Consider the following 25836-nt stretch of genomic DNA (forward strand, 5'->3'; position numbering starts at 1 on the left):
AAGAAAACAAACTGATGCAACAAAGCAAACAAAATACACAGAACACAATGGATTTTACGTGGTTTGGCATTGTGCCTACTCCACAGATGAGCCCCTGTCGAAATCACTATTTTCTCAAAAGGATTACAGCCCTAAGAAATTTCTAGCACCAAAAATCAGAAAGAGTTTATTATGTAACCCTAATTTGACTCCCATAAAGAATATTTATACCCCCAACATGGAAATACTCAAAACACCCTGTTCGGCCAGGTCGGGTCTCAGATCGGGACCCCCCCTAAAAAAACAACTGGTGCTATATCTATAACTTTCCATGCACTATTCTGCACAATAGAAGACATCTATCATAACAGTACTAACCCTTGGTTATTATTGCAGGTTGAGATGGCTAGAAAACTGTATGTATCATCATCTAAGCTGTATCCAACTAATTGGGTGGACTAGAAGACAATGTGTATCATATTTGTTCTATGTAATGGCATTGTCACCATATCATATTATTAACTTACACTTAATGCATTGAAGGAGTTGTTAATTTCCTTTTAAGAAGGCATTTATCCATCATGTAATATGGTAATTTTCAATTCTGTTGACCAAATTATCAATTTAAATTTACCATGTAATAGTCATCTTCGCCCTATATCCTTTTCTTCTTCTTCTTCTTCTTTTACCATAAAGTAACTGCACATCCAAACCAAGTGTATGTCTTGTTTTTTTTTTATATAAAGTAAACTGCCCTTCATGCTATGTTACCCAATTATACACTTAAAAGTTGAAGTCCAGGACGGGGGTCCAAAACCCATCTCGAATCTAGGCAAAATATCTTTCACAATGCCACTTGAATAAGAACACCATGTTTAATATGTTCAGATAATCATAGTTAGAGATCTTGTTTGAGGTTGCCTGCTCTAAAAACCTTAACTTTTTTGCACATTCCCCTTCTATGTAACATATGATAGTGACTAAAGTGTAGTTTTGAGCATGATATTGCTGGCACATGAACATTTCGAAAACATATATCAGCATGCTTCCTGCTATTGTTTGCAGCCAACTACTCAAAGCATGTCCTTTCCACTTTTGGCTTGATGGTCTCCATTTGTGTGCCACAATGCCAACATGGACGCATGCATATATTACCCAATACAAGAAACTTTGTGTGTATACCTCGTACACAGTGGTGTGCCTCTGTCAACTGCGCCATAGAAACTCCTTTGCTTGCTTGCCCTATGGGGTGACAATGCATGTATTAGTTGGGTTAGAGTTTAGTGTTGGGGAACCATGGAAGCAAACCCCAAATTCGAATCAAACAAGCAAAGATAAACGCAGCAAAGCATGCATAGGAACACGCAATTTTACATGGAAAACCCTCGCGGGAAAAAACCACGATACAAAGCGACGGCAAAGTTCACTACGAAAAACGAATTACATGTGATAGATAAACTCACAAACGCGTAACCCATCAGAAAATCCTAAACTCCCTTCAAAACCCTCTTAGAAACGTTTAAGCTCTCCTCTTGTTGCTATAATCCTGTATTACACCGATATTTATAGTAAAACAGCCGGAATAGGAAACTAATCGCACAATTACGCGCAAGTGTGCACGCCGTCAATCTAAGCATCAATCGATCGACATCGATCAAGTAGTTCTCAATCAATTGAGCACCACATGTTTGAGCGATCAAACATGCTCAAAAGTGGCCAGAGAATTTATAAGTATTTTCCGAATATTGTCAATCGATCAACCTGCAAGTTCAATCAATCGAGACAGTCCAAAATTGTCCAAAGACTAATCTATTAAATCTGGGGTTCACTTGATTGGTCAACCAAGCTGGTCGATCGATTGAGACCCTGTTTTCTACACAGATTGAAGACATCAGACAACAATCTCCACCGAGCCTTCAATCATAATGAACCAAAGCTCCAAGCTCCATCTCTAATCGCCTCCATAGCTTCACCATCGCTACCGCTTTTCGTGCACACCATGGAAAACCCTCACAGGAAAAAACCACGATACAAAGCGATGGCAAAATTCACTATGAAAAACGAATTACAGGGGATAGATAAACTTACAAATGCGTAAACCTTCAGAAAATCCTAAACTCCCTTCAAAACCCTCTTAGAAACGTTTAAGCTCTCCTCTTGTTGCCATAATCCTGTATTACACCGATATTTATAGTAAAACAGCCGGAATAGGAAACTAATCGCGCAATTACACAAAAGTGTGCACGCCGTCAATCCAAGCATCAATCGATCGACATCGATCAAGTAGTTCTCAATCAATCGAGCACCACATGTTCAAGCGATCAAATATGCTCAAAAGTGGCTAGAGAGTTTATAAGTATTTTCCGAATATTGTCGATCGATCAACCTGCAAGTTCAATCAATCTAGATAGTCCAAAATTGTCCAAAGACCAATCTATTAAATCTGGGGTTCACTTGATTGATCAACCAAGCTGGTCGATCGATCGAGACCCTGTTTTCTACACAGATTGAAGACATCAGACAACAATCTCCACTGAGCCTTCAATCATAATGAACCACAGCTCCAAGCTCCATCTCTAATCGCCTCCATAGCTTCGCCATCGCTACCGCTTTTTGTGCACACCATGTCTTCATCACTTCAATGCCAAGCCCATAGAAATCGAACAGAATATGAACTTCTCTGATGGAACCACCTTCATAAGCATATTCATCGGATTCACGTTCGTGTGGATCTTCTCAAGAGTAACACTGTCTTCCTCAAGCACCTGTCAGATAAAATGATGACGAACATCAATACGTTTAATTATAGAATGGTAAACCAAATTCTTTGCCATGTTGATTGCGCTTTCACTACCACAATTAACCGGCACGGCCTCCTGCTGAAGTCCCGACTCATTCGTTATTCCTCTCAACCAAACACCTTCCTTAAAAGCCTTTGTCACTAACATATACTTAGCTTCAGTTGTGGAAAGAGCAACCACAGACTAAAGCTTCGATATCTAACTGAACACTCCACCCGCTAGTACAAACAAGTAACTAGCAGGCGACCTTTTGTTGTCCATGTTCCCTGCATAATTAGAGTCCACATAGCCTACCAATTTTCCCTCTAATTTTTCAAATGTCAAGACTTAGTCCGTTATACATCGTAGTTAACGAAGTAACCAATTCACTACCTCCCAATGCTACTTGTCGAGGTTTGACATGTATCTGCTCACAACACCGACTGCATGTGAAATATCCGGTCTCATAGAGACCATGGAACACATCAAACAACCAACCGCGCTCGAATATGGCACACGAGACATAAACTGTTTTTCTTCATTGTATAAGGAAATTGCTTTGAAGAGAGGCAAAAGTGAGCAACATGGGGTGTGCTAACTGGTTTAGCCTTGTCAATCCCAAACTTCACCAATACCTTCTCAAGATATTTTTCCTGAGATAACTGTAACATGTTCCTCCCTATCTCTATGTATATCAATGCCGAGAATCCTCTTTGCAGCCCCCAAATCATTCATTTCGAATGTCCCTGATAATTGAGTCCTCAATATATTGATCTCAAACATGTTATGGCTGACGATAAGCACTTATAATACTAGTATAACAAATTTTCCATCACTCGGTTCCTTAAAGTGGACACAATGATCATATTCACTTATGGTAACCAGCTGACTCACCATAAAATTATTAAATTTCTTATACCATTACCTAGGCAATTGTTTCAAGCAATACAAAAACCTCCTCAACCTGTAAATCTTATTCCCTAACCCCTGTATTTCGAACCCCTTTGGTTGCTTCATGTATATCTGCTCTTCTAATTCCCCATGTAGGAAAGCAGCTTTCACATCCATTTGTTCCAGTTCCAGATCATATTGGGCAACCAGCGCCAACACAAATCTAATAGATACATGCTTGACAACAGGTGGGAAGATCTCACTAAAGTCGGTGCCTTCTTTCTCATACCCCTTCGCAACCAATCTCGCCTCGTATCTGTCATATTTCTTCTTATAAATCCACTTACAACCAATCACTTTCCGCCAAACGAGAAGCTTCACCTGCGCCCACGTCTCATTCTTATACAAGGAGTCCATATCATCTTGCATCACCGCCATCCATTCTCAACATCTGGGTCATCCAGAGCTTCATAAAAGGTAAAAGGATCTCCCTCATCCATAATGAAAGCAAATACAGTATTCGAGTCATCTCTGTATCTCGCCGATAACTTGTGATCTGTTGGTGGATTTCTCCACACAGGTGGCTGCTCCACCCGCTCCTATACATCTTCTTGCTGCTCAGCTTTTGCTTGTGTCTCACCTTTTTAAATTTCAACGTTAATTGTCATTGACTTTCCCATTTCCCTGTGTTCATCCTTACAGAAAAAGGAATCCTCATCAAACCTGACGTCATAGCTAATCGTGATCTTTTGAGTAAGCTGGTCATACAGCCTGTATCCCTTCACACCATTACTATAGCCAACAAAGGTACACTTCTTCGCCCTTTGATCTAGCTTATCTCTCTTAATTGACGGTACATGAGAATAAGCGTCACAACCAAATACTCGCAACCCTAAGTAATCTACATCATGATCACTCCACACTTCTAGAATTTTACAATTTATCGGCATAGACGGAGACCGATTCACTAAGTAGCAAGCCGTGTTAATAGCCTCAGTCTACAGCTCCTTGCCTAACTCAGTATTGCTCAACATACTTAGGGCTCTCTCCAAGAGAGTAATTCATTCATTCTGTCACACAATTCTACTCTGATATATGTCTAACTGTGTTATGTCGTATGATCCCTTCATCTTTATAAGACTGATTAAATTCATTTGAAATGAATTCTCCACTATTGTCTGTCATCAACACTTTCAATTTTCACCGACTACTTTTCTACAATCACCTTCCACACCTTGGTGTAGCGAAAACATCAAATTTATACTTCATAAAATAAACCAACACCTTTCAAGAAAAATCATCGATGAATGTGACAAAAGACGACGAACACCCCCGAAAAAAACCACGAGCGACGACCCCCATACATCAGAATGCACATAATCCAAAACACCATTACTTAGATGTTTTTCAGATTTAAAAGATAACCATGATTGTTTACCATATATACAATGCCCGCATATATTTAAAATCAACACTTTTAAAAGCATGAATCAAGCAATGATCAAAAAGTATCTTCATACTGCGCTCGCTCATTTGGCCTAGACACGCATGCCACAAACGTATCGATGTGGACTCCACTACAGACATTATAGCTCTACCCGATACAGTATGCCCGATCAACTTATAATGGTTACAGCTCCGTTATGCCTTCATCAAATGAGTGCCCCCTTTGAAACCTTTAGGACACAATTAAACCCGATGAACTTGCACCCAAGTGCATTGAGAGCCCCTAGAGAAATCAGATTCTTCCTCAGTTCAAGAACATCTCTCACATCCGTCACGATATGGTCCATTTCATCAAACATCTTGATGCGCACCGATCCAATACCAACCGCCTTACAGGCAATATCATTGCTCATAAACACCTATCCACCATCACACTCGATGTAACTGGTGAACCAACTCCATTGAAAAGTCATGTGGTATGAAGCCCCCGAATCTAAAATCTACTCATTGTTGAGATACCCGGATTTGGATGCAATTAGAACGTCGCAACCATCCACCTTCTCATTAGATTTCGTTGCGTTGGGCTCCTTCGGCATTTCATCTGATTTTTTCCCTTTCTGAGCTTTAGGATTCCGATAATCCTTCTTCATATGCCTCTATCTTTCACAGTTTCAGCACTTAAATCTTCCATTTGCCCTTAGACTTGGATTGAAATCTCAAGTTTCCTTTCTCTCGCTCAAAATTTCTTCCCCTAACTACCAACGCATCCGTATAGGAACCACCGCCATTGTCATTCTTTCTCAACTGCTTCGAATGAAGGGTTAAGATGACAGTTTTGACATCACTGGTCTCCCTACCATGGCACATAGTGTCTACGTAACTCTTGTGAGACTGTGGAAGGGAATTCAATAGAATTAGGGCTTGATCCTCCTCGTCGATCGTCACTTCCACACTCGTCAATTTGCAAATTAACTGATTAAATACGCTGATGTGTTCATTAATATCAGACCCCTCCGCCTTCTAACTTCTTCCAAAGCCCTACGGTGGTCTTTTGATTAAGGATATTATAAAAAAACCTCGTCAAATAGGCATAATTAAATCAAGATTTTCACTCTCATCTAGTTCTTCTCAATCTTCACCACTCATAGTCGCAAGACGCTTCATTATATCAAGGAATGCATGTTGCAATCTTTGTTGAACTAAAAGGCCTCTCATCTTCACATTCCATAGTTCAAAATTATTTTTACCAATGAACTTTTCAGTTTCATACTTAACGTTCAATCCCTTCAACAATGTCTCAGATTCAAACTCAAATCCCACTGTATAGCTCTGATACCACTTGTCGGGGGACCGCAGAAGAAAACCTAAAATTCGAATCAAACAAACAAAAGATAAATGCAACAAAGCATGCACAGTAACACACAATTTTACGTGGAAAACCTTCGCGAAAAAAAAAAAAAAAAACCACGACACAAAGCAATAGCAAAATCCACTATGAAAAACGAATTACAAAGGATAGATGAACTTACAAATGCAAAACCCTTCAAAAAACACTAGCCTCCCTTTGAAACCCTCTTAGAAACATTTAAGATCTCCTCTTGCACCCTAATCCCGTATTACACCCATACTTATTATAAAACAACCGGAATAGGAAACTAATTGCGCAATTAAGCAAAACTGTGCACGTCGTCAATCTCAGCATCAATCGAGCACCACATGTTCGAGTGATCAAACATGCTCAAAAGTGGCCTAAGAGTTTATGGTATTTTCCAAATATTGTCGATCGATCGAGACTATCCAAAACTATCCAGAGCAAGGTGTCCCGTATCGGTATCGGTTGGCGTAACGGTGACCTCCAAAACCGATACGGATACGGGGTCGTAACGGCGATACGGGGGCGTAACGGCCCGTAACGGCGTAAAAAAATTTTTTTGCCAAAAAAATATAAAAAAAATATGTATTAAATCCGGAATATTCTAAGCATTCCAAATATGCATTCATTTATAAATTGGAACATGTTTATGGTGGTGTAACGGTCCACTCTTTGGTGAGAAGCTGTATCGGACTGTCTGATTAATTTTTAAACCAAGTAACCTGAATTTTGACTACAAAATGTATATATTTAATTTTCTAAATATCTAATTTATATACTTAACAATTTAATATCTTTCTCCTAGTAGTTCTTTAAAAAAATGAAATTAAATTTAGGTAGATGGCGTTGCCAATTTCGGTCTGACTTGGAGGACCAATCAATGCCCCAAATTAGCCTCAAATTCATGCAATTTATTGTCATTATCCCACTTATGTATTAGTGGACATTTATTGGATAGTGAATCATGAAAAAAACCAAAAGGCCCTATTTTAAAAAATAAGAGTACACCGAATAACAAATAAAAACTATTCAAATAATTTGATTTTGGCATTGTGAGTTAGCAATTGCAGTTTATAATTTAATTAGTAAATTTTAAATTAATGTCTTTGGTACAATTTTTTATGGCCTCAAATTAGGTGAGACTTGGATTGTGAAGTGTAGCACACATGTCAAATTTTTTTGGGCCCCACGCATGATGAATGTGTTATATCTAAACCGTCCATTCATTTGACGAGATTGTCTTAAGACTTGACACGAAAAATAATACAAATCTAATTATCAAGTGGACCACACTGCAAAAAGCAATGGGGGATTGAACGTCTACCATTGAAAACTTTTTTGGGCTCACATGACTTTTAGATCAATATAAAATTTGTTTTTCCTTTTCATTCGGGTCTTTTTGACCGTATGAACAGATTGGATGGAAAATAAATGTTACGGTGGGCCTACGAATTGTTTAACGGTGAAAATCATCACCTCCGCTGCTATTTTTGGTGTGGTCCGGACGATCTTTGGATACGATTCATTTTTTAGGTAATGCTATAAAATAATATTTAAAAATAGATGAACGGTGTGGATATAATAAATACATCACTGTGGAGCCTATAAAACTTTGATCTCCTTTGAACCGTTCGTACAACTCGGAGCTCGAGGAGTGTCAGCGCTCGTCTCAGCGTGACATGTACCGATAGCAGCTTACGCTGCCCAAAAAAAAAAAAAAAAAAAAGGGAAGGAGAGAGGGAAACCGAAAAGAAAAAAGAGGGAAAGAAGAGAAGAAAAAAGAGGGAAAGGAAAGAACAGAGAGGGAGAGAGAGAAGAGGAAGAGGAAGAAGAAGAACAGGACCGCAGCCGCAGCCGCAGCCGCAGCCGCAGCGTCGTAGTAGGCCGAGAAGAGGAAGAAGAAGAAGAAGAAGAAGAAGAAGAAGAGGAGGAAAAGAAAGGAAAAGGTTAGGGTTTTTTTATTTATTTTCTTTTTCTTTTTTTTTTTCCAAGGCCCGTAACAGCCGTTACGGGTCAGTAACGGCCGTTACGTGTACAAAAAAACGACTCGGCCGATACAGCCCCATATCGCGTAACGGGTACCACCGTTACCGTTACGTATCGGCCATTACGGCCGATACATAACCGTTTTGGGACACCCTGATCCAGAGACCAATCTGTTAAATCCGAGGTTCACTCGATTAATCGACTAGGCTAGTCGATCAATTGAGCCCCTATTTTCTGCACAAATTGAAGACTTCAGACAACATTTAGTACTAGTAAGAACCGTGTTGACATGCAAGTGTTATCAACAAGAGAATCGGTCATCATCAGTTCCAGAGCTTGGGTAAAATAGGAAGGTTGATGTCCAGTGGGTAACCAATTGGATAACTTTAGCAATCTACCATTTAAAAGCCCAACCCCCATGATGATGGGAGAAGGATCTTTCAAAAAACAAATGATGGGAGAAAGTCTAAGATGATCGTGATGATGATGTTTAACACGCTTAGGCTTGATTGGGAGCTTGTAAATGGAGATAAATAGGAAATGGAATTGGAAGTAAATGAATTGAAAGTAAATTGGCTTACTCAGTTTTGTTTGGATGCCAGTAAATAAAATGTATTTCAAATCCAAATATTTTGTTTGAATGGAAGTAAATGGGAGGAATTTGAATACATTAAAAATTTTCAATATATTCACAGGAACATAAATGATATCACAAATCAACTTTCATATGTCAAATTAGTGTACATATGTGATAGTTAACAGAATGATTGAAATAAGCCCATTAAAATATATAATTTAACCAAAAATGAAAAAAAAAAAAAAAATTGAGCCTCGGGTGGGCCACAAACATGAGGATCACAAACAAGCAACTTGCCAACGCTTGTTAACCGTCCATTTAGATGGCCACCCTCTGGTCGGTTTCGATCATTCTATTAGTGTGATTTTAGTGATGTAGCCGGTAATTGAATTGTTTCGAAGTATCATTAGCATGCCATGTGTATGGCAGAAATAAGCGTAACGCCACCTTTGTTTACTCGTGAGACGCTCCAAGTAAGCTCAAAAAGGCATTTCACCCCCATTTACTTCCAAATCCTCTCTGTAGAGAGGATTTCATTTCCATGCCCATTTACTCACATTCCATTTCATTTACATGCATTTACTTCCATCCAAACACATCTCAAATACTATTTACCTCCATTTACTCCCAATTCCCCCCATTTACATCCATTTACTCCCATCAAAATGGCCCCTTAGATCTAGGCAAAGTGTGTCTAAAAACATTATCCCAATAAATGAAGCTCTTTTCATATAACTCCACCTAGACGCGACATGCCAAGCCGTCCAACAGTCCCAAGACTAGGTAAATGAGCAATGATGTCAGATGTGCAGCTGGTCGTCAAACTTTTGCAAAGAAATCGTGAGAATCAGCTGACCCCAAATAACAGGGATGAGGCTATGATAATGGTGATGATGGTGTATTTTCTGTACAAAATGATGGATTTGTATGGTTTGAATCATTTTATAGAAACAACAAACAAGTAGAGAATGAATGAACAAACGTGTAGAGAATGGACGAGGGTGAATTTAACATGGCAAATTTATTAATGCACTCCAACGAATTAAGGAAATAAGGATGGGATGCAAGAGGAAATTGAAAATCTAAATGGAGAGACGAATCGCATCACTTTCCACTCAAGTCTTTAAGGCCAGCAGTGTGTGATTAAACCCAGAAGCCCTATCCCAATCCAAAGGTTTTTACCTAGTCTTTCATATCTATACATATCTCTATGGGCGAACTCATGGTCTGGACTCCAGTCCTGCTCACGCTTCCTAGCTGTTTATGCTTGCTGACTATTTCAAACAGACACTTCCCCACCCTTGCACCAAAGTCCAATGGCCCTTCTTGCTTCGTGCAACCATACTCACAATTAAATAACTTATGAGGATAGACCCAAGCAAAAGATCGTCTTAGGTTTTTCTCTTTCAGAAGTATGAGCTAGATTTCAAACTGGGACAATGAGTTAATGACTGGGATTTAGGTATTCAAGTCTGGGAATTGCAAACTTTAATGGTTTTATCCTCCATAGCTTGCCAGCAGAGTTAAATATCTAGACCACAGAGGAAGAGCCAGGGGATTAGGGCTATGAATTTTACATGAGTCACCAGACTGAAATGAGGCCAAAATAGGACCAAAACATAATGAGTCTAGGTAAGTCGTACCAAAACATAAGGCTATCTAGAACCATGGAAAGAAGACAGAGAAGTCAGAACTTACACATTTTATTATAATATTTATCACATGAGCAATTAAATAGTAATCATAAATGAATAACAACCAAGTTAATTTTTATAAATGCCATCATAAATTATCTTCCCAACATTCCCTAGCACTCATGCACCTACAACAATTTGTCAAATGTCAAGTCAATGTCCACCAATTTACATACACAGAAGAAATGCAGAACATCTGTGAGAACTTTGTTTAAGTGGTACCATATATGATTCCTAGATACAACATCTAACAAATAATGTAATGACTAATCAGGAGTAGATAATCAATGTGAACTGACAGAGAGGTGGATAAAAATATCCTAGAAATAGTAAGGATTTTGAAAAGGATGAATTGTTACCTCATCGAAGAGAACCCTATACGCGTTTAGGTCATGATACAATGGCCGCCCTTCAGTACAACAGTAGTCTAAGGCTTCAGCAATATAGAGAGCAACTCTTAACCGCATGGCCCACTCAATGGTTTGGTTTTCCCCTGTTGAAAAGATGAATTTAACATTACATGCATGACTACAGAATTGTTATGGAGATTGCTAGGGCCACTTTTCTTAGTTTTTGAGGCATATATACACACAGCAAGAAGAGAGACTTGAAGTTGCCATTTTTTTATTGAGCATGGCAAGTCATCATCATCAGCAGCAGCAGCAGCACCATATCATCATCTCCTTGTCCAAGCTATTTGGGGTTGGCTTTCCGAAAATTCTCATAGTAGCTTGGCATAAGTTTTTACAATGGATGGCCACTTGACATCACCTCCTTTACCCGCACTTGGGACCAGCTAGTGCAACTGGTACCAAACGGAGTTCTCAAAAAATTTCCTTCAAGTATGAAACAAAAATATCTCATTGTACCTCCCCATATTGAAATTATAGAAGCTAGCACGAAACGAACAATTCGGATTAAAGTTTTGTGTTATGCCTAGACAGCACCCTGACGCATGGAACTTGAGGCATAATTGTATGTGATGCTTACGCCTCATATAGTGAGGTATATGGAAGGTGTATGCCTCTTCTACACTTTACACCTTCTGTTAAGATTAGGCCTCTCAATTTCTTTTCAAGGGCAGAACTCGTAGAAGAAAATGTTTTCTTTTCTATATTTACTTCAACCTTCTTCCTTTTCTTTTATTTTTCTTTTTCTTTTTTGTCTAGAAGGGCCAATAGTTCATTCACCATTAAGTTCTTCTGATGGCCCACTTTCAAAATCTAATTAAAAACACCATCTGTGAGAATAGTTGTCCCTCTACCACTTGAAAGCAATAGTTGTGAGGAGTTGAATAAAACATACTTGCAAGGTAGCTTTAACCTTATTAGAGAGTCCTCCCAATTTCATCTACCTCTTTCTTCCATGCAATGGCTGAATAAGCCCCATAGACTTTTATATTCTTGTCTTTGTACTACCTGTTTTATGTTTAGTTTAACAATTCAATAACTTTTTTCTATGGAATTATACATGTTCTGGTTATGCATTTCTATTACATGGGCATGTAACATTTAAATGCAACACTAATTGAACAAATATACACAACAAATAATTCATATGAAATATTAAAGTATATTGTGCACAATTTCTATATAATTTTACACTTTATTCTTAATTTTCTTTGTTCTACCTGATTCCATATTTTTAAAATTGAAGAGAAGGAAATTAGCAATGTTATGGCCTATGGGTAAAACCAGTGTTTTAAATAGCGGTAGTGTGATGCGTAGCGCTCAGCCCTCTATAGCGTGTAGCGTAAATACGTAGCATGTAGCATAAGCTACCCGATACTTCTATTTTTTAATTTAAAAATACGACAAATATAATAAATAGTGAAAAAAAAAGGAAAAAATATAAAAATGCCTAAAAGATGATTCATATTATCAATTACAAGCATGTTCAAAAAAGTTATTAGTTATCATTTATCAAAAGCCAATCAACATATATAAGCCAAATCAAATAATTATCACATCAACAACTTTCTAAGCAAACCACTTTAATTAATAATGTCTAATTGGCGCTATGTAGTTGTAGCGTACGCTATAGGGAATTTACGCTATTTGGGACGCTACGTAGCGCTATGGCCATGCTATGCTACGTAGCGTACGCTACGGGCGCTATTTGAAACACTGGGTAAAACTGAATTGACCTAATGTATGAGGCACGTGGCAAAGTGACCTTCAGAACAGACCCCCTGAAAAAATCTAGAAAAGATGAGCTGAGCAAAGAGACTCAACGACAGAGTTGTAACAGTTAAACCGGTTTGAAAATAAGGCTCATCAACAGACCTACGGAGCTCGACCTTGGCTTCGACCTCAGCCTTAGGGATTGACCTCGACCTCTGGTGCCGAGCCTGACTTCGGGGATTGACCTCGACCTCTGGTGCCGAGCCTGACTTCGAGGATTGACCTCGACCTCGGATGTCGAGCCCGACTTCGAGGATCGACCTTGACCTTGGGTGTCGAGCTCGACCTCAATATCGACCTTGACCTTGGGTACCGAGCTCGACCTTGGTATCGACATCTACCTCGGGTGTCAAGCCCGACCTTGGTATCAACCTCGACCTCGAGTACCAAGCCCGACCTCGTAATAGAAACATTTAGAAAGAATCCTGCACCGTATACGGGCAGGACTGCCCATCAAACCTCAACCGAAGATCATACAGATTGAGGTGTAATCGGAGAAATATCCGCGAGCGGATTTTAACTCTAATACAGGTCACTCTAGCACATCTTATGGGATCTCTCAAATACGCGAACGTCCTGGCCAACCTATTAGTACACCACCTTTTTCAAGGGAGAGGTCTGCACAACTATCCCAATTCGACTACGCCCATTGTGAATCCATACGCCCGACTTAGGTATCGGAGTGTCCCTGACCACAACCGGCGCCCCCAGTGTCTCTTTGTTCATCATTCCTTTGCAGGTATCCAAAAGGCTCACAAGAAGCAAAGGAGGATCAACCAGATTCGAGCATCAACAAGCAAGTTATTTTGTCGGGCTTCTGCCTCACCCCTTGGGAGACCCTGATGCTTCGCTTCATGCCTTCACCTTTTAAAAACAATGGTTTGACAATGACATTGGCAGTTCACCCGCTAACATCAAAGTCATCGGAGGGACCATTTGTGATTGTAATCTCCACGCAAGGCATAATCCTTATTCCACCAAACTTCTTAATACACCACATGATTAGTGTATAAGGTGTACAGGTCCCAATATGTGTTAATGATCACATCAAGGTGGGTCCCACTACATGCACATTGCTTTGATCCAACAATAGAGATCAATCCAGCTTTAGAAACCAATGTAACATGTGCAGCGCATCTTATGGGTTAACCCTTGCAGCATTGTCGTAAAATAAAAATAAATAACCAAGTAAACTGTCCATCAGGCCAGGGGAAAACAGAACAGATCAAAGCACAGACTACGCATTAGCAATTCCTAGGAACCATGTCCAATGAGATTCACATATGATCGACCATGCAAGCAGCAGAGAAGTATATGAAAGTACTGTCACTTTACATTGGAGAATCAACCTCTTAATGTGGATATTCAGGACCCAAACACCAACAAAATCTTTAAAGAATCTCCAAGCTCATGCAAGCAAGGGGATTTTTTCCAAAGCATAGCGTGTATGATTGTGCGATAGTCAGAGTGATATTGACTATTGAGAGTAATATAGCATTCTTCATTGGATAACAAGAAAAAAGAACCATGAAAAAGTGGAGATTGAGCTTTACAGAAACCAAAACACCAATCTAATCGACTACCCTCTCATATTTATGCAAACACTCATCAAGATTTGAACCAATCCCATCTGCTGCATTTACGCAAACAAGATAACAGTAAACATAAAACGAAATTCTTTTCAATAGGATGGTATTGGGGAAGAGTTAATGACTTGGGTTCTAACATTTTCTTGCCAAGAAACCTTCTCCAGTGGCATTTCAACTATAAGGAGATTCAACAAACAACACCAGAATCAATCATACTCTTATCACAAGAAGGTTGGGTTTTTCTCAGATGGGTACATTGTAAATTCCACAAATTTTCATTTCATCCTACCCAAAAAACAAAACCAAACCCGGGTATACAAAAGCAAGAACAAACAGTGAAAATCCACAAAATGTCCAGTTTTAACTCAAACAGGTATCATTGTCTCTATGAAAAAACCACTCAATTTTGTTGTGCATACAGAAAAAACTCAAACAAGAGAAGAAAAACAAATGCAGTGAAACAGCAAGGAACAGACAATGAAAATCCATAAAATGCCTGGTTTTCACTCAGACAGGTACCATCATCTCCAAATAAAATCTACTCATGTTTATCAAATGCAAAGAAGAAACTCAAACAAGAGTTGAAAAATAAATGCAACGAAGAAGGCAAAGAAGAAAGAATCACACATACAATGAAACAGATGCTTTGCAAGAGTATCATTCGGCATGTACTCAGCTACAAGCAACCTCTCATCTCCATCACAGCAATAGCCAATCAAATTCGCGAGCCTCCGATGCCGCATCTTCCCAACACCCCAAGCCTCCTCCTGCAAAACCCACAACCAAAAACCCATCAAAAAAAAAAAAAAAAAATCTCTCTTTTGTTTTTACAAGTTCGAGAAGGATGGTACCGCAAACTGTTTGGGATCAGGCCACGCCATCTTGGTGAACTTCTTGACAGCGATCCAACGGCGGTTCTGGAGTCTGCCCTTGTAAACGAGGTTAGGGGCCTTTTCCCCGCTCTCGGAGACGATGAAGTCGGAGCTGAAGTTGTTGGTGGCAGACTTTAAGTCGGCCAGCGAGAACTCGGAGAAAGGTGGGACCCCATCAGCTGTGGGTCCCACACCACCACCAGCAGAAGGATGAGAAAAGGGTGTATTCTGCTGTTGGTTTTGCTGCTGGTTCTGGTTTTCTTGCTCTGGATGGGTTTCTGTTAAGAAGGTCGATTCACAGCACCCCATTCTCCTTCTTCTTCCTCTGCTTCTGCTGCAGAGAAGAGATTTATGCTTCTCTTTCTTCTTCCACTGCTACTGCTAGCTCTCTCTCTCTCTTCTCTTTTCTTCTTTTGCAGCTGTACAGAGAGAGATCTAACCAAGCTGAGGGAGAAATGGGATTTCTCTCCTTCTTTTTCCACTCTTGATTTTACACTATCCAATTACGTCCTTTGGGGCTGTTATAAAGGGTACTTGTGTCCTTTAACATTTTCTTTTTCTCAGACAGTTTTGGTAGTCCGCGAGACTACGTTAATATGAAGCTCATCCTCAGGGCATTTTGGTTGGTGTAGCTAACCAATGTCGGGGCCCACAAGAAACATCTAGGATCATCATCAACATTTGTCATTTGGAAGCTTGCATGCAATGGATGGTCTTCTCTCGTTTTGTTCTTTGATGAATGTCGACCGTTGGAGTATATGTTTTAACGGTCTGTTTGCAAGCTTCACCCAGATAGATTGTTGAAATGGCGGGGTTTTGGAGCAGGGACGATAAATAATAGGGCCACGCTATATGGACGGTTAGATGTTACCCGTTTTTAACAAGATAGTGTAGAGAGTAATGGATTCCACACATGGGACCAACGATATGGTGATCCAAGATTTTTTTATTTTTTTTTTTTATTTTTTAATATGTTAGCACACCCCACTATCAGTTCATGCTAGCCACCCTACTAGGATCGATACCAAGGCCTCTTTGTTGAAACGAGATATCTTTCACTTTTCCAGTGATCCAGGACGGAAACGGATAGGCTCTTCCCCCTGCCGCCACCCAATAGCTGTTGGTCGGTGCTCTAAAAGGCCCACCGAGATATATGTGTTTTATCGACGCCGTTTATTTATATTTTTAAATCATTTTATGATATAGGACAAAAAATGTGGTATGTTATAATGTCAAGTTGACAACATTACAGAAAAACTGTTGATTGAACATCAACCATTAAAAACTTTAAGGGCTATATAAGTTTTGGATCAATATCAATTTTATTTTTTTCCTTTCATTTATGTCTATACAACTTTACCAACAGATTAGATGTCAAATAAATAGTAAGTGGGCCTGAGGAGGATTTTAATGGCCGATGTCCAATCACTATTGTTTTCCTATGGTCTGGTCGATCTGAGATGTACATCCCTCTCATATTTGGTATTAAATGATAAAATGATCTTTAAAAATTAATGAACGGCGTGATGAAACACATACATCATGGTAGAGCCCACGTAGCATCGACCAACAGCCACGGGCTAATGGCAGGGGAGTAGCCAATCCGTTTCCGATCCGAGAGATTAAGCTGATTTGCTCCTCCGTCGGTGGCAGGTAGCTGGATATTATTCTCTACTGGAGGATCTTCACCCTTGATTTAGTGTTCTTTCAGATAGCGGGTTGAGTAGAAAATACGCTGACGGTTGACATCGAACTAAAAATATTTCAACGATCGAAGGTAGAGCCCTCCATCCGCAGAACTCCATTCAGATCAATGGTGTAGATCACTAAAGAAATGTTCCACGTGTGGAAAATAAAGTGCATGAGTAAACGATTACTCTGCGGACGAGCGAGATTCGTAGTTCCACGCTGGCGAGATCGAGACGAGGTCACGAGTGGGTGTTTGGGAGATGATACGTTAGAGCTGGAAGATCCCTGGTGAGCCATATGTCCACATTACACGTGCCATTATTAGATATTAATCGAGACCGTCCATATAGTGGTCCCTGTAATAGGTTCTTCATCTCTCGAAAATTGCTTTAGAAATTATACTTTTTCAATTTCCCAGTGTATGTCTGGCTGTTAACTGCCTCTTCGAAAAGGAAAGGACCAAGATCATCCAAGTGCAAGTTTAAACCAAACCATTTATCCTCCATGCATGAAAAATAGATGGACGATTGAGATTGATAGTTACTCTTCCACGTGTAATGTAGAGAGATGGATGTACTACATCCGGTTCTTCTTGTTGTACCGAAGGTGCAGTGCTTGATGCCGACGTAAAGCGATGGTGGGGAACGCGGAGGATGGCCATTCTGTCATGCTTGAGTTTAGCGGTTTCTACCAAAAATACCCTTGCATTTATGCTTAATAGCTCCATTTTGTTCCTAAAATGCCCTCCCTACCAAGATACGGATGTCATTTTCTAATTCGTAATACCATTTTTGCATAAAGCTCTGGTAGACCAGCATAAACATCTACAACCCTACACGTGCCAAACTTACACATGTGAAGGACATCCAGATTGACCCACCGTCTGGATTACCCAAAATGGGTCTGATCAGCTCATACAGAGATCCCACACTTGCAATTAAAAAATGGTCGATTGAGTTAAAAATCGACAGCTGTCCGCAGTCCATGTAGACAGACGTGTGAACGGCTGATGAGTGGCCTGGCAGATCTTGGGATTGGTGATCTAGTCAGTGAGCCCCACCCAGTTCACGGCTCTGGTGTCGCACAAATTTGCCAGGCTGGCACATGTAGTGGCGTTTAGATGCTTGTTGAAACTTGAGAGGAATGTGGGTCCCAACGTATGGATTATCTTTTGCCACGTTTCAATGATCCAGGCCGTTTATATAATTGGCATCACTTTGGGTGGTTAATAATTAAGTAATATCTTATATTGAAATACTTCAACCCTTCTTTCTCTTAACTTTCATTTTAAAATATAACGTTCCTTTAACCATTGGTTTGTAGGCTATACGTAGGATCCTTCATTATTTAATTTTTAATTAAGTCACATCCACGGTGAGGCCCAGCATGTGAATGGTTTGGATCATTGGAGCGCGATCCAAGATTCAGAAGCTAAAGTAGGGATATTTGAGAACTCTCGAGCGATGATCATGTGGGCCCCACTGTGTAGATTCGTATAGGGAGGCCAAATGAGGGTGTTGAATGTGGACAGCTCGAGATGTTTGTTTTCGAACTGTCCAATATTTGAGAAGCGCCTGATGAGTTGACTAGGCCAATTTTCGGGCTATTCCACTGAGGGGTCCACCTGATGCGTGGCTTGGATGACCGCCTACAATCCCAGGCTGGCACCGTTAGCTACAATCCGTCCAGAGCTGGCAGGTGCGTATGGTAGCTACAATGCCGACGTAAAGCGATGATGAGGTAATAAATATGTTTTTTGAATCCCATCCCACCCAAGGGATGGATTCATCGTAATGGAAAAGCTTGGAATTAGATTTGATGGAATTGCATTAGGTCCTGTGCCAATTTTGCTTAATTTTTAGCCAGTGGTGTAGGTCTCACCATGCTGTGTGGGCTATATCCACACCGTTCACCCATTTTTCGAGATTATTTTAGAGCATGGGCTAAAAAGTCAGTTAAATCTAAAGCTCAAGTGGACCCATCACAGAAAGCAACGGGGATTGAATATTTACTTTTGAAAACTTTTCTAGAGCCACATAAGTTTTGGATCTACTTCATTCTTAGGCTCATGCCATGAAATGAGGTTATAAAACAAATGAACGGCCTATATATAACACATGTGTGTTATTTTCAATAATTTCAAATGATTGTGGGTATATCCATTCAATTACCACTGTATTTAAATGATTGTGGGTATATCCCTTCAATTACCACTGTATTACCAACAAAGCATGAAATTAATCTTATCTAATGGCAACAGGGGACAATTCCTAGCATGTGTAATAATTATGTTTTTTGAATCCCATCCCACCCAATCCCTTCTAATCCAATTACATTATAAAGGTATCACGTGATCTTTGAAGAACCATGCCTATGGTGTCCTTCAACCTTCACTCCCACAAATCAGGCCCATGGTTTGTTAATCGAGGCCCTTCATTCGATGGGCACCAGTGTGGATAGGCCATATGTCTATGTTTTCCTAGATTGGAAGATCTCAGTCATCCATTCTTCGCCTTTCTTCCATTGAACGTATATTGGTATTTTTAGGCCACTGCCAAAGGTTAGGATTGTCCTAGTTGAGAGATAATTGGTAAATGGTCCATCTGCAATGGAGCCCATATAATCTGGATGACTGGCCCAACTTGTACCGGATAAAGGTAGACGACATTATTATAATACACCCTTCAGAAGAGAATCATATATAATTCCTGTCCATTATTTCTCAATCAGAACCATTCATCCAATGGGACCCACTTTCTAATGGCTTCAGGGATGATCCTGCGTGTGCCATCATGACCTGTAAATAGACAGTTGAAACTGAAAAGGGTCAGACCTTGCATTTAATAAGCGAAAGTTTATTGATTGAACTTTGTACAAACAAGAAGAAGATTTTCTGATGGGCCAGCTATAATGGCCCCGCCAGTGAATGGTCGGTTCCTCTGGGCAGGAGATAATGGATTGTCACCGTGTTGTATTTACCACGGACGACTGCCACAACTGAGTTGTAGCAACTACCATGGGCTACGCGTGGTAGGCATGCATACCGTTAGACCGTCCAAATCATGGACCCATCATTCTGCGCAGCATAGCTCAAAAATCACATATTCTCCTATCGAATCCAATAATAATAATAGCAGTAGTAAAAATAATAATAATAACATCCATTACACTAACTCCGGCCTACTTTATGAAAATTGTATATGCTGCACTCGTATTTTCAGTTTCTACTTATGCCCCTACCTTTGGTTTGCATATTCCCCCACATGGCCTATTAATTAACATCCTTATCTTTGGACAAATTTTTTACTATATCCTATCTTATAAACAATTAGTTGTAAAAGTTGGGAGTGGATTAGGTGTTACCCGAGTATCACTTTAGTGGATTTTACCCTTGTTGTGTGGGGCCCACCTCGAAGAATGTATTACATATTCATCCATTTTTATCGGCTCATTTCAGGATGCGGTCTCAAAAATTGTGCAGATCCAAACCTCAAGTGGACCACATCATTGAAAACAACGGTGAATAACCATTAAAAACTTCTTGTGGGCTATAAAAGTTTTGGATTAAGCCATTCTTCGTATTTTCCCTCTATCCATGTCTGGTTGCCCTTATTAACCGTTTGGATGGCAAATAAACATTATGAGCCTTAAGAAGTTTTAAATTGTGAGCATTCAATCACCATTATTTCTTGTGGTGTGATTCACCTGAGAATTTGATCCGACTATTAGTGCATTGATTTATTGTTCACACCCCAAGTGCAGGGTTATGATATAGTAATAAACTCGGTAAGACCGAGGTCGAATCCACAGGGACTGAAACTTGTACGTTTCCTGAAACTAGGTAGAAATAGAACTAGCCTAAGATGCAATCTAAATCAAATATAAATTGATGAATAATGGTGAGAGATTAATGTAAAACTTGAGGAATTCAGAGGAAGGAAACTAGGGATTCAGAGGATCCACTTATAGAGATCAGGGAGATCTTATGCCTGCATCAGGAATCATGGAAATCAAACTGAACTTACTTGATTTAGTCTTCACGAGATGAATGGTATATGAATTAGAATGGATTCCATCACCAAACCATACCCAGGAGACAAAGTTAACAATAGAATTAAACTAATCACCAACCAATCAACATGCTATGAAGGTTAGGAAGGGTACTATCATCCAACCATGCCCAGGAGACGATGGTGAACAACAGAGCCTCCTGACGTCATAAACATTCAAAGAGAAAAAGAAATATTCAAAGCCATTGCAAACCCAATGTAATTTCAGTCACAACAGACCATTAAAGACTGAGAAAATATTCCTTTAATAATCAACTTAAAATCAAATTCAGTTCAGAAAATTAACGCATAGAATAGACTCTCCCATCTCGCTACAGGCTTCACCTCTTAGCCCTAGCTAAGAGGTTTAGCCACCCATGAATGGGCTAAGCTCCAATTAAAAAGAAGAAGAAGAAGAAGAACCAGGTCAGCTCCCACGTCCAGCAGCTCTCTCTCCAGCCACGTCCACTACAGCAGAAAAACCACGTCTTCACGTTCTTCCTTTCTTCCTTCAATCCTCCAAAACGAGCACCCTCATTACCAGCCAAGCTCTTCCCCTTATATCCTGGTCCGTTCCGAACCGAAGACTTCATGCCGAAGTCTAAGTTGTTGCGGAGGGAGAGAAGGACAGCCGTTTACGCAGCCGCGTTCGCATGCGCAGTGAAAACGCACAACATCTTGCGTTTGGATCGTATTTACGGCGCGATGTCAAACTATCCGTCGTTTCTGAGATCTTGGCTAGAGTATTTGCTTCCCTGTGGACACATTGGACGGTCTGGATCACACAAAATGTCAATGATCGTTGCCCACTACCCCCCGCAAATCCCGGCCTCTACCGGACGCGGAAACAAGGCCTGCGCACGGGGGGCTCGTTGTCGAAGTTGGTGGGGTCCATGATCGATTTCGGTTTCGAAATCCAGTCCGTCCGTTCGATTCCCCTCGAAAAAACATTCAGAAATGGATGCTTTTGGATTGTATTTGAAGTGGCCCACCAGAGTTCTTATTCCACCGTCCGAGCTGCGTTTGAACGATGGAAAACCGATCTACGCAACAACTGGAAATCTATCCACCTAGGCCAGGGTAATACCCCCTCCCTGAACACCTTGGACGGTCTAGATTCATGATATGCATGATGTGTGGGGCCCACAATCAAAATCGATCGACGGACAGCGTTAACGCTGTTGCGTTGATGATGAATTTGAGTTATAATCGGCCAACGCTTTGTTGACCGTCTTCAATTTCTTGGTGCACAGCGAGTGCACTTATGCACTGTGCACACGAACCCCCATGTGGGGTCCATCATGATGCTTATTTAAAATCCATGCCGTTCATTCACTGTGCCACCCCATTTAAGGGGTTGGACCCAACATTGAAGCATATTCAGATATCATGCGGGCCCCACTTCAACGATTTGTGGGCTGATCTGGCTATTGGGCCTCTTCCACATGGTTCTGAGGGCTGAAATTCAACTTGTATAGTTAATTTGTGGTTCTTAGGACCTCTATGAAGTTTCGAGCCCAACGGATGGTGGGAACCCTGTGATCTAGCATTCTTGAACAATTTCGGGCCACTTGAGCTTCAGTTTCTCGATTTTCTCAGGTCTCTGGCGTGTAAATTCGTCGATCTTGGTCTCCTGGGGTCCTTTCCATGCTTTGGTGAATTCTGAGGGTTCAATCTCAGCTTTTAGCACCTTGTTTCAGTCCAAGCTCGTAAATACACCCTGTATCATAAACACGATTAAGATGAGCAATTAAACGGTACCATGTTCATAAATCCAGGCAATAATTGGGTCTGATATGCAATATTTGACCCTTAACATTTATGCATCATATTTATCAATCATGTGACTCTTTGTGTCATGTAATCGGTCGAGCATTTGGAAGCTGAAAACCGAAGACACAAGTGAAGGTGGAGCATTAAAGAGCAAAGAACAAGTATATACGATGCCTTGGTGATCCTAACCCTTGACCCAAAACAACATAAACCGTTGGATGATCTTAAACCCAGTAGGTAAACCCTTTATTGATCATCTCTTAAGTCATAGGACACTAAATTGACTACCCTTAGATTTTCTTTAGAGGTCCCGGGTTGTTGAGAGAACTGCACAATTTCATCACATTCGATCCCACCAAAAACGACAAAAACAGGACAGCGAGCTAAGGCAGATTTTCGGGTATTTTAGTTGTAATCGAGTGTTATCTTCGGTCCCACCGAAGACCTCTTTCGATACGACCAAAGACCACCCTCACTGCGACCGAAAGTGCCCAAAATTTTCCAACAACTTTACTGACCAAATTGGTTCGATTAATCTCTAAATTCAATGCGACCGAAGACTAGCCGTTATAGATGCGTTGAAGCATTATATATATATATATAGCGATTTTGGCATTTTAGAGAGTCTAGTGCATCCCAAGCTTTACCAAACCTCCTAGGCTCTATGCCATTGAGATTTATACGCTCTTCTTAGTGATTTCTTCACTTTAATAGGCATTCTAAACTTATCTACAAGAATATCATGATCTCGAGCCATCTCTATAGTTTAGACACCATTTCTCTTGGCAACCCCAAGTGTCTATCACCATCTAGAGTATTCATCAGGTAAAAGCTCAAAAGCTTTATAACTTCCCATTAGTTGTAGGAGATTCTATCCAAACTCTCATTACCTTGGTCACCACATCGGAGCATCACATGCAAGGTATTTAATCTTTGAGCCAAAGTCTTAACAAAGCATCGGCATCATAATCGGGTGAGTAAAGGGGAGCTGATTGAAGTATGGGAGAGCATCAATCAAGCAACCCAAGAAGGCTACAAAAACAACTCGATCTGACAAGTAAATTATCATGTGTAAGAATCTATTTACACTCATTCCTTATGTAAGATTGAATGTAGAGTTTGAATTACCAAACTCGACTATGTTATAGTGTAAAACCTTGGTTCTTGTGTAGGGCCTAAACCTAGGTTTTTATATAGGGTATAAATTAATTCCTTGTGTAGGACACCAGACATGGATGCATTTGTGTTGGTCTTCATGGCAGCATCCGGCGGAAGTAAATGTAGGTAATTGGATCAGGACCAATGTTATTGGTTAGCCTATAAAAAACTAACTAAAGTCTCTTACGGGAGCTTCCGACATGAGTGTACGTCAGTAAGTTCTTATGTATGACCAAGGTTCATGGCAAGCCTATAGAAAACTATGTAAAGTTATTGAGGGTCAAATATTGCATATTAGACCCCAGTTATCACATGGTTTTATGAAAATGATAATGTTTAATGTCTTATTTTAATCATATTTTTTGTTGCAATATGAATTTAGGATTTTGGACTTAAAAAGGTATTAAAGCATGAATTTAACGCTCAGAGATCACCAAGGCAAGAGATGGAGCTTAAAGGACAGAGATCGAAGAATTTACATGCTAGAGATACGAGAAAATCAAGCAATTCATGTTAAAGAGGCCTGAAAATTGTCCAAAATGTAATATCACAAGTTTCCCACCATCCGTTCGGCTCAAAACTTTATATCTGACCTGAGGACCCTAAATTAACTGTACACATCGATTTCAGCTATTGGATCCTTGTGGAAGTGGCCCAACGGACAGATCAGCCACTAAATCACTGATCTGCGGCCCACTTGATCTCTGGATATGCCTCAATTTTGGACTCAACCCCTATAATTAGATGAGAAAATGATTAGACGATGTGGGTGTCTTCAAAACACTGCTATGGACGCTGCAATATACATGCCCTACCCCTAATCACTCCAGAAAACCACCTTGTATTCGTCCGTTTATAAAACTGACAGTACAATCACCCAGATACATGGCTAGAATACCAACCATCAAGTCTTCCTATTTTTAGCATGTCATCTGACCCTCCATCGTATGTGAATCTCTCAAACAGGCCATCAGAATATTAGGATAATCTAGTCATTTTAAAGATCTTAGATTATATGTCTAAACCACCAGGTAATGTTTCAACTAGACATGTGTAACCTCAGTTATGAAGCACGAAGTTTGTTAACCATTTAAAAGAACATCTTAGACATCCTTGGGAGATTGGGACCCAAACTGGACTGATGGAAAGAGCACGAAAAACGATGGATATTCGTCAAATTTTAGGGCGTTTAGACTATGTACTCTAACATAACTGATGTCGGAAGGTGATTGAGGAATTGATGACAATTCTGTAAATAAAGCTAGAACCATGCATGCCACTGTTCAACAATAGATTTAACGATGAGTGCCGATTTTTACTTATTTAGAAGGTGCAACCCACATGATGTACAAAACTTCCTCATCTTTTTACCTGTGTCCTAACATTGTGGGATAAATACGGTGAACGGAGTGGATTGCACATCAAACATCACAGCGGACCCCACCTGATGCCATGACCAATATGTATCAATGTTAAGTTGCCTCAACAGGCACGGTAGAGCGTTAGTACGGTCCGATTGTCAAATGTGTTGTAATGACCCGGGAAATTTTGTGCCAAGACCCGAGTACTACCTCTATTCTTTCCTTAGTAGCTTTTTGGGGTAATTAGCGCTTAACTAGATTGCTTGTGAAATTTGCATCAATCACTTTAAATTAAATCTGCATGACTCAAAATCTGTAGAATAGTTAGTGCTAGGTTACTCTGAAATCTGGGATTCATCGCTAAGTCCAGTTGCTCTTGGAAATTTTTGGAAGTTCTGGATCGGACCTGGACCGCGCGTCGAAAGTCCGATAGCGAT

General features: G+C 40.1%; 1 protein-coding gene across 3 annotated transcripts in view; it reads right to left on the reverse strand.

The window, feature by feature from the left end:
• Positions 1-15871, reverse strand: part of LOC131237084 (serine/threonine-protein kinase BSK1-like) — a 54819-nt gene extending 38948 nt beyond the window's left edge. For 2 of the 3 annotated variants that reach the window (XM_058234735.1, XM_058234734.1), the window contains exons 1-3: positions 15349-15871; positions 15129-15264; positions 11085-11218 (exon numbers count right to left, since the gene is read on the reverse strand). In XM_058234735.1, coding sequence (XP_058090718.1) covers positions 11085-11218; positions 15129-15264; positions 15349-15678 — 600 coding nt within the window. In that variant the 5' untranslated portion in view covers positions 15679-15871. The remainder of the gene's footprint in view (positions 1-11084; positions 11219-15128; positions 15265-15348) is intronic. The other variant, XM_058234733.1, reaches the window with a different exon arrangement.
• Positions 15872-25836: the final 9965 nt, after the last annotated feature.

The sequence above is a fragment of the Magnolia sinica genome, chromosome 2, assembly GCF_029962835.1.
Source record: "Magnolia sinica isolate HGM2019 chromosome 2, MsV1, whole genome shotgun sequence".
NCBI classification, from domain to species: domain Eukaryota; kingdom Viridiplantae; phylum Streptophyta; class Magnoliopsida; order Magnoliales; family Magnoliaceae; genus Magnolia; species Magnolia sinica.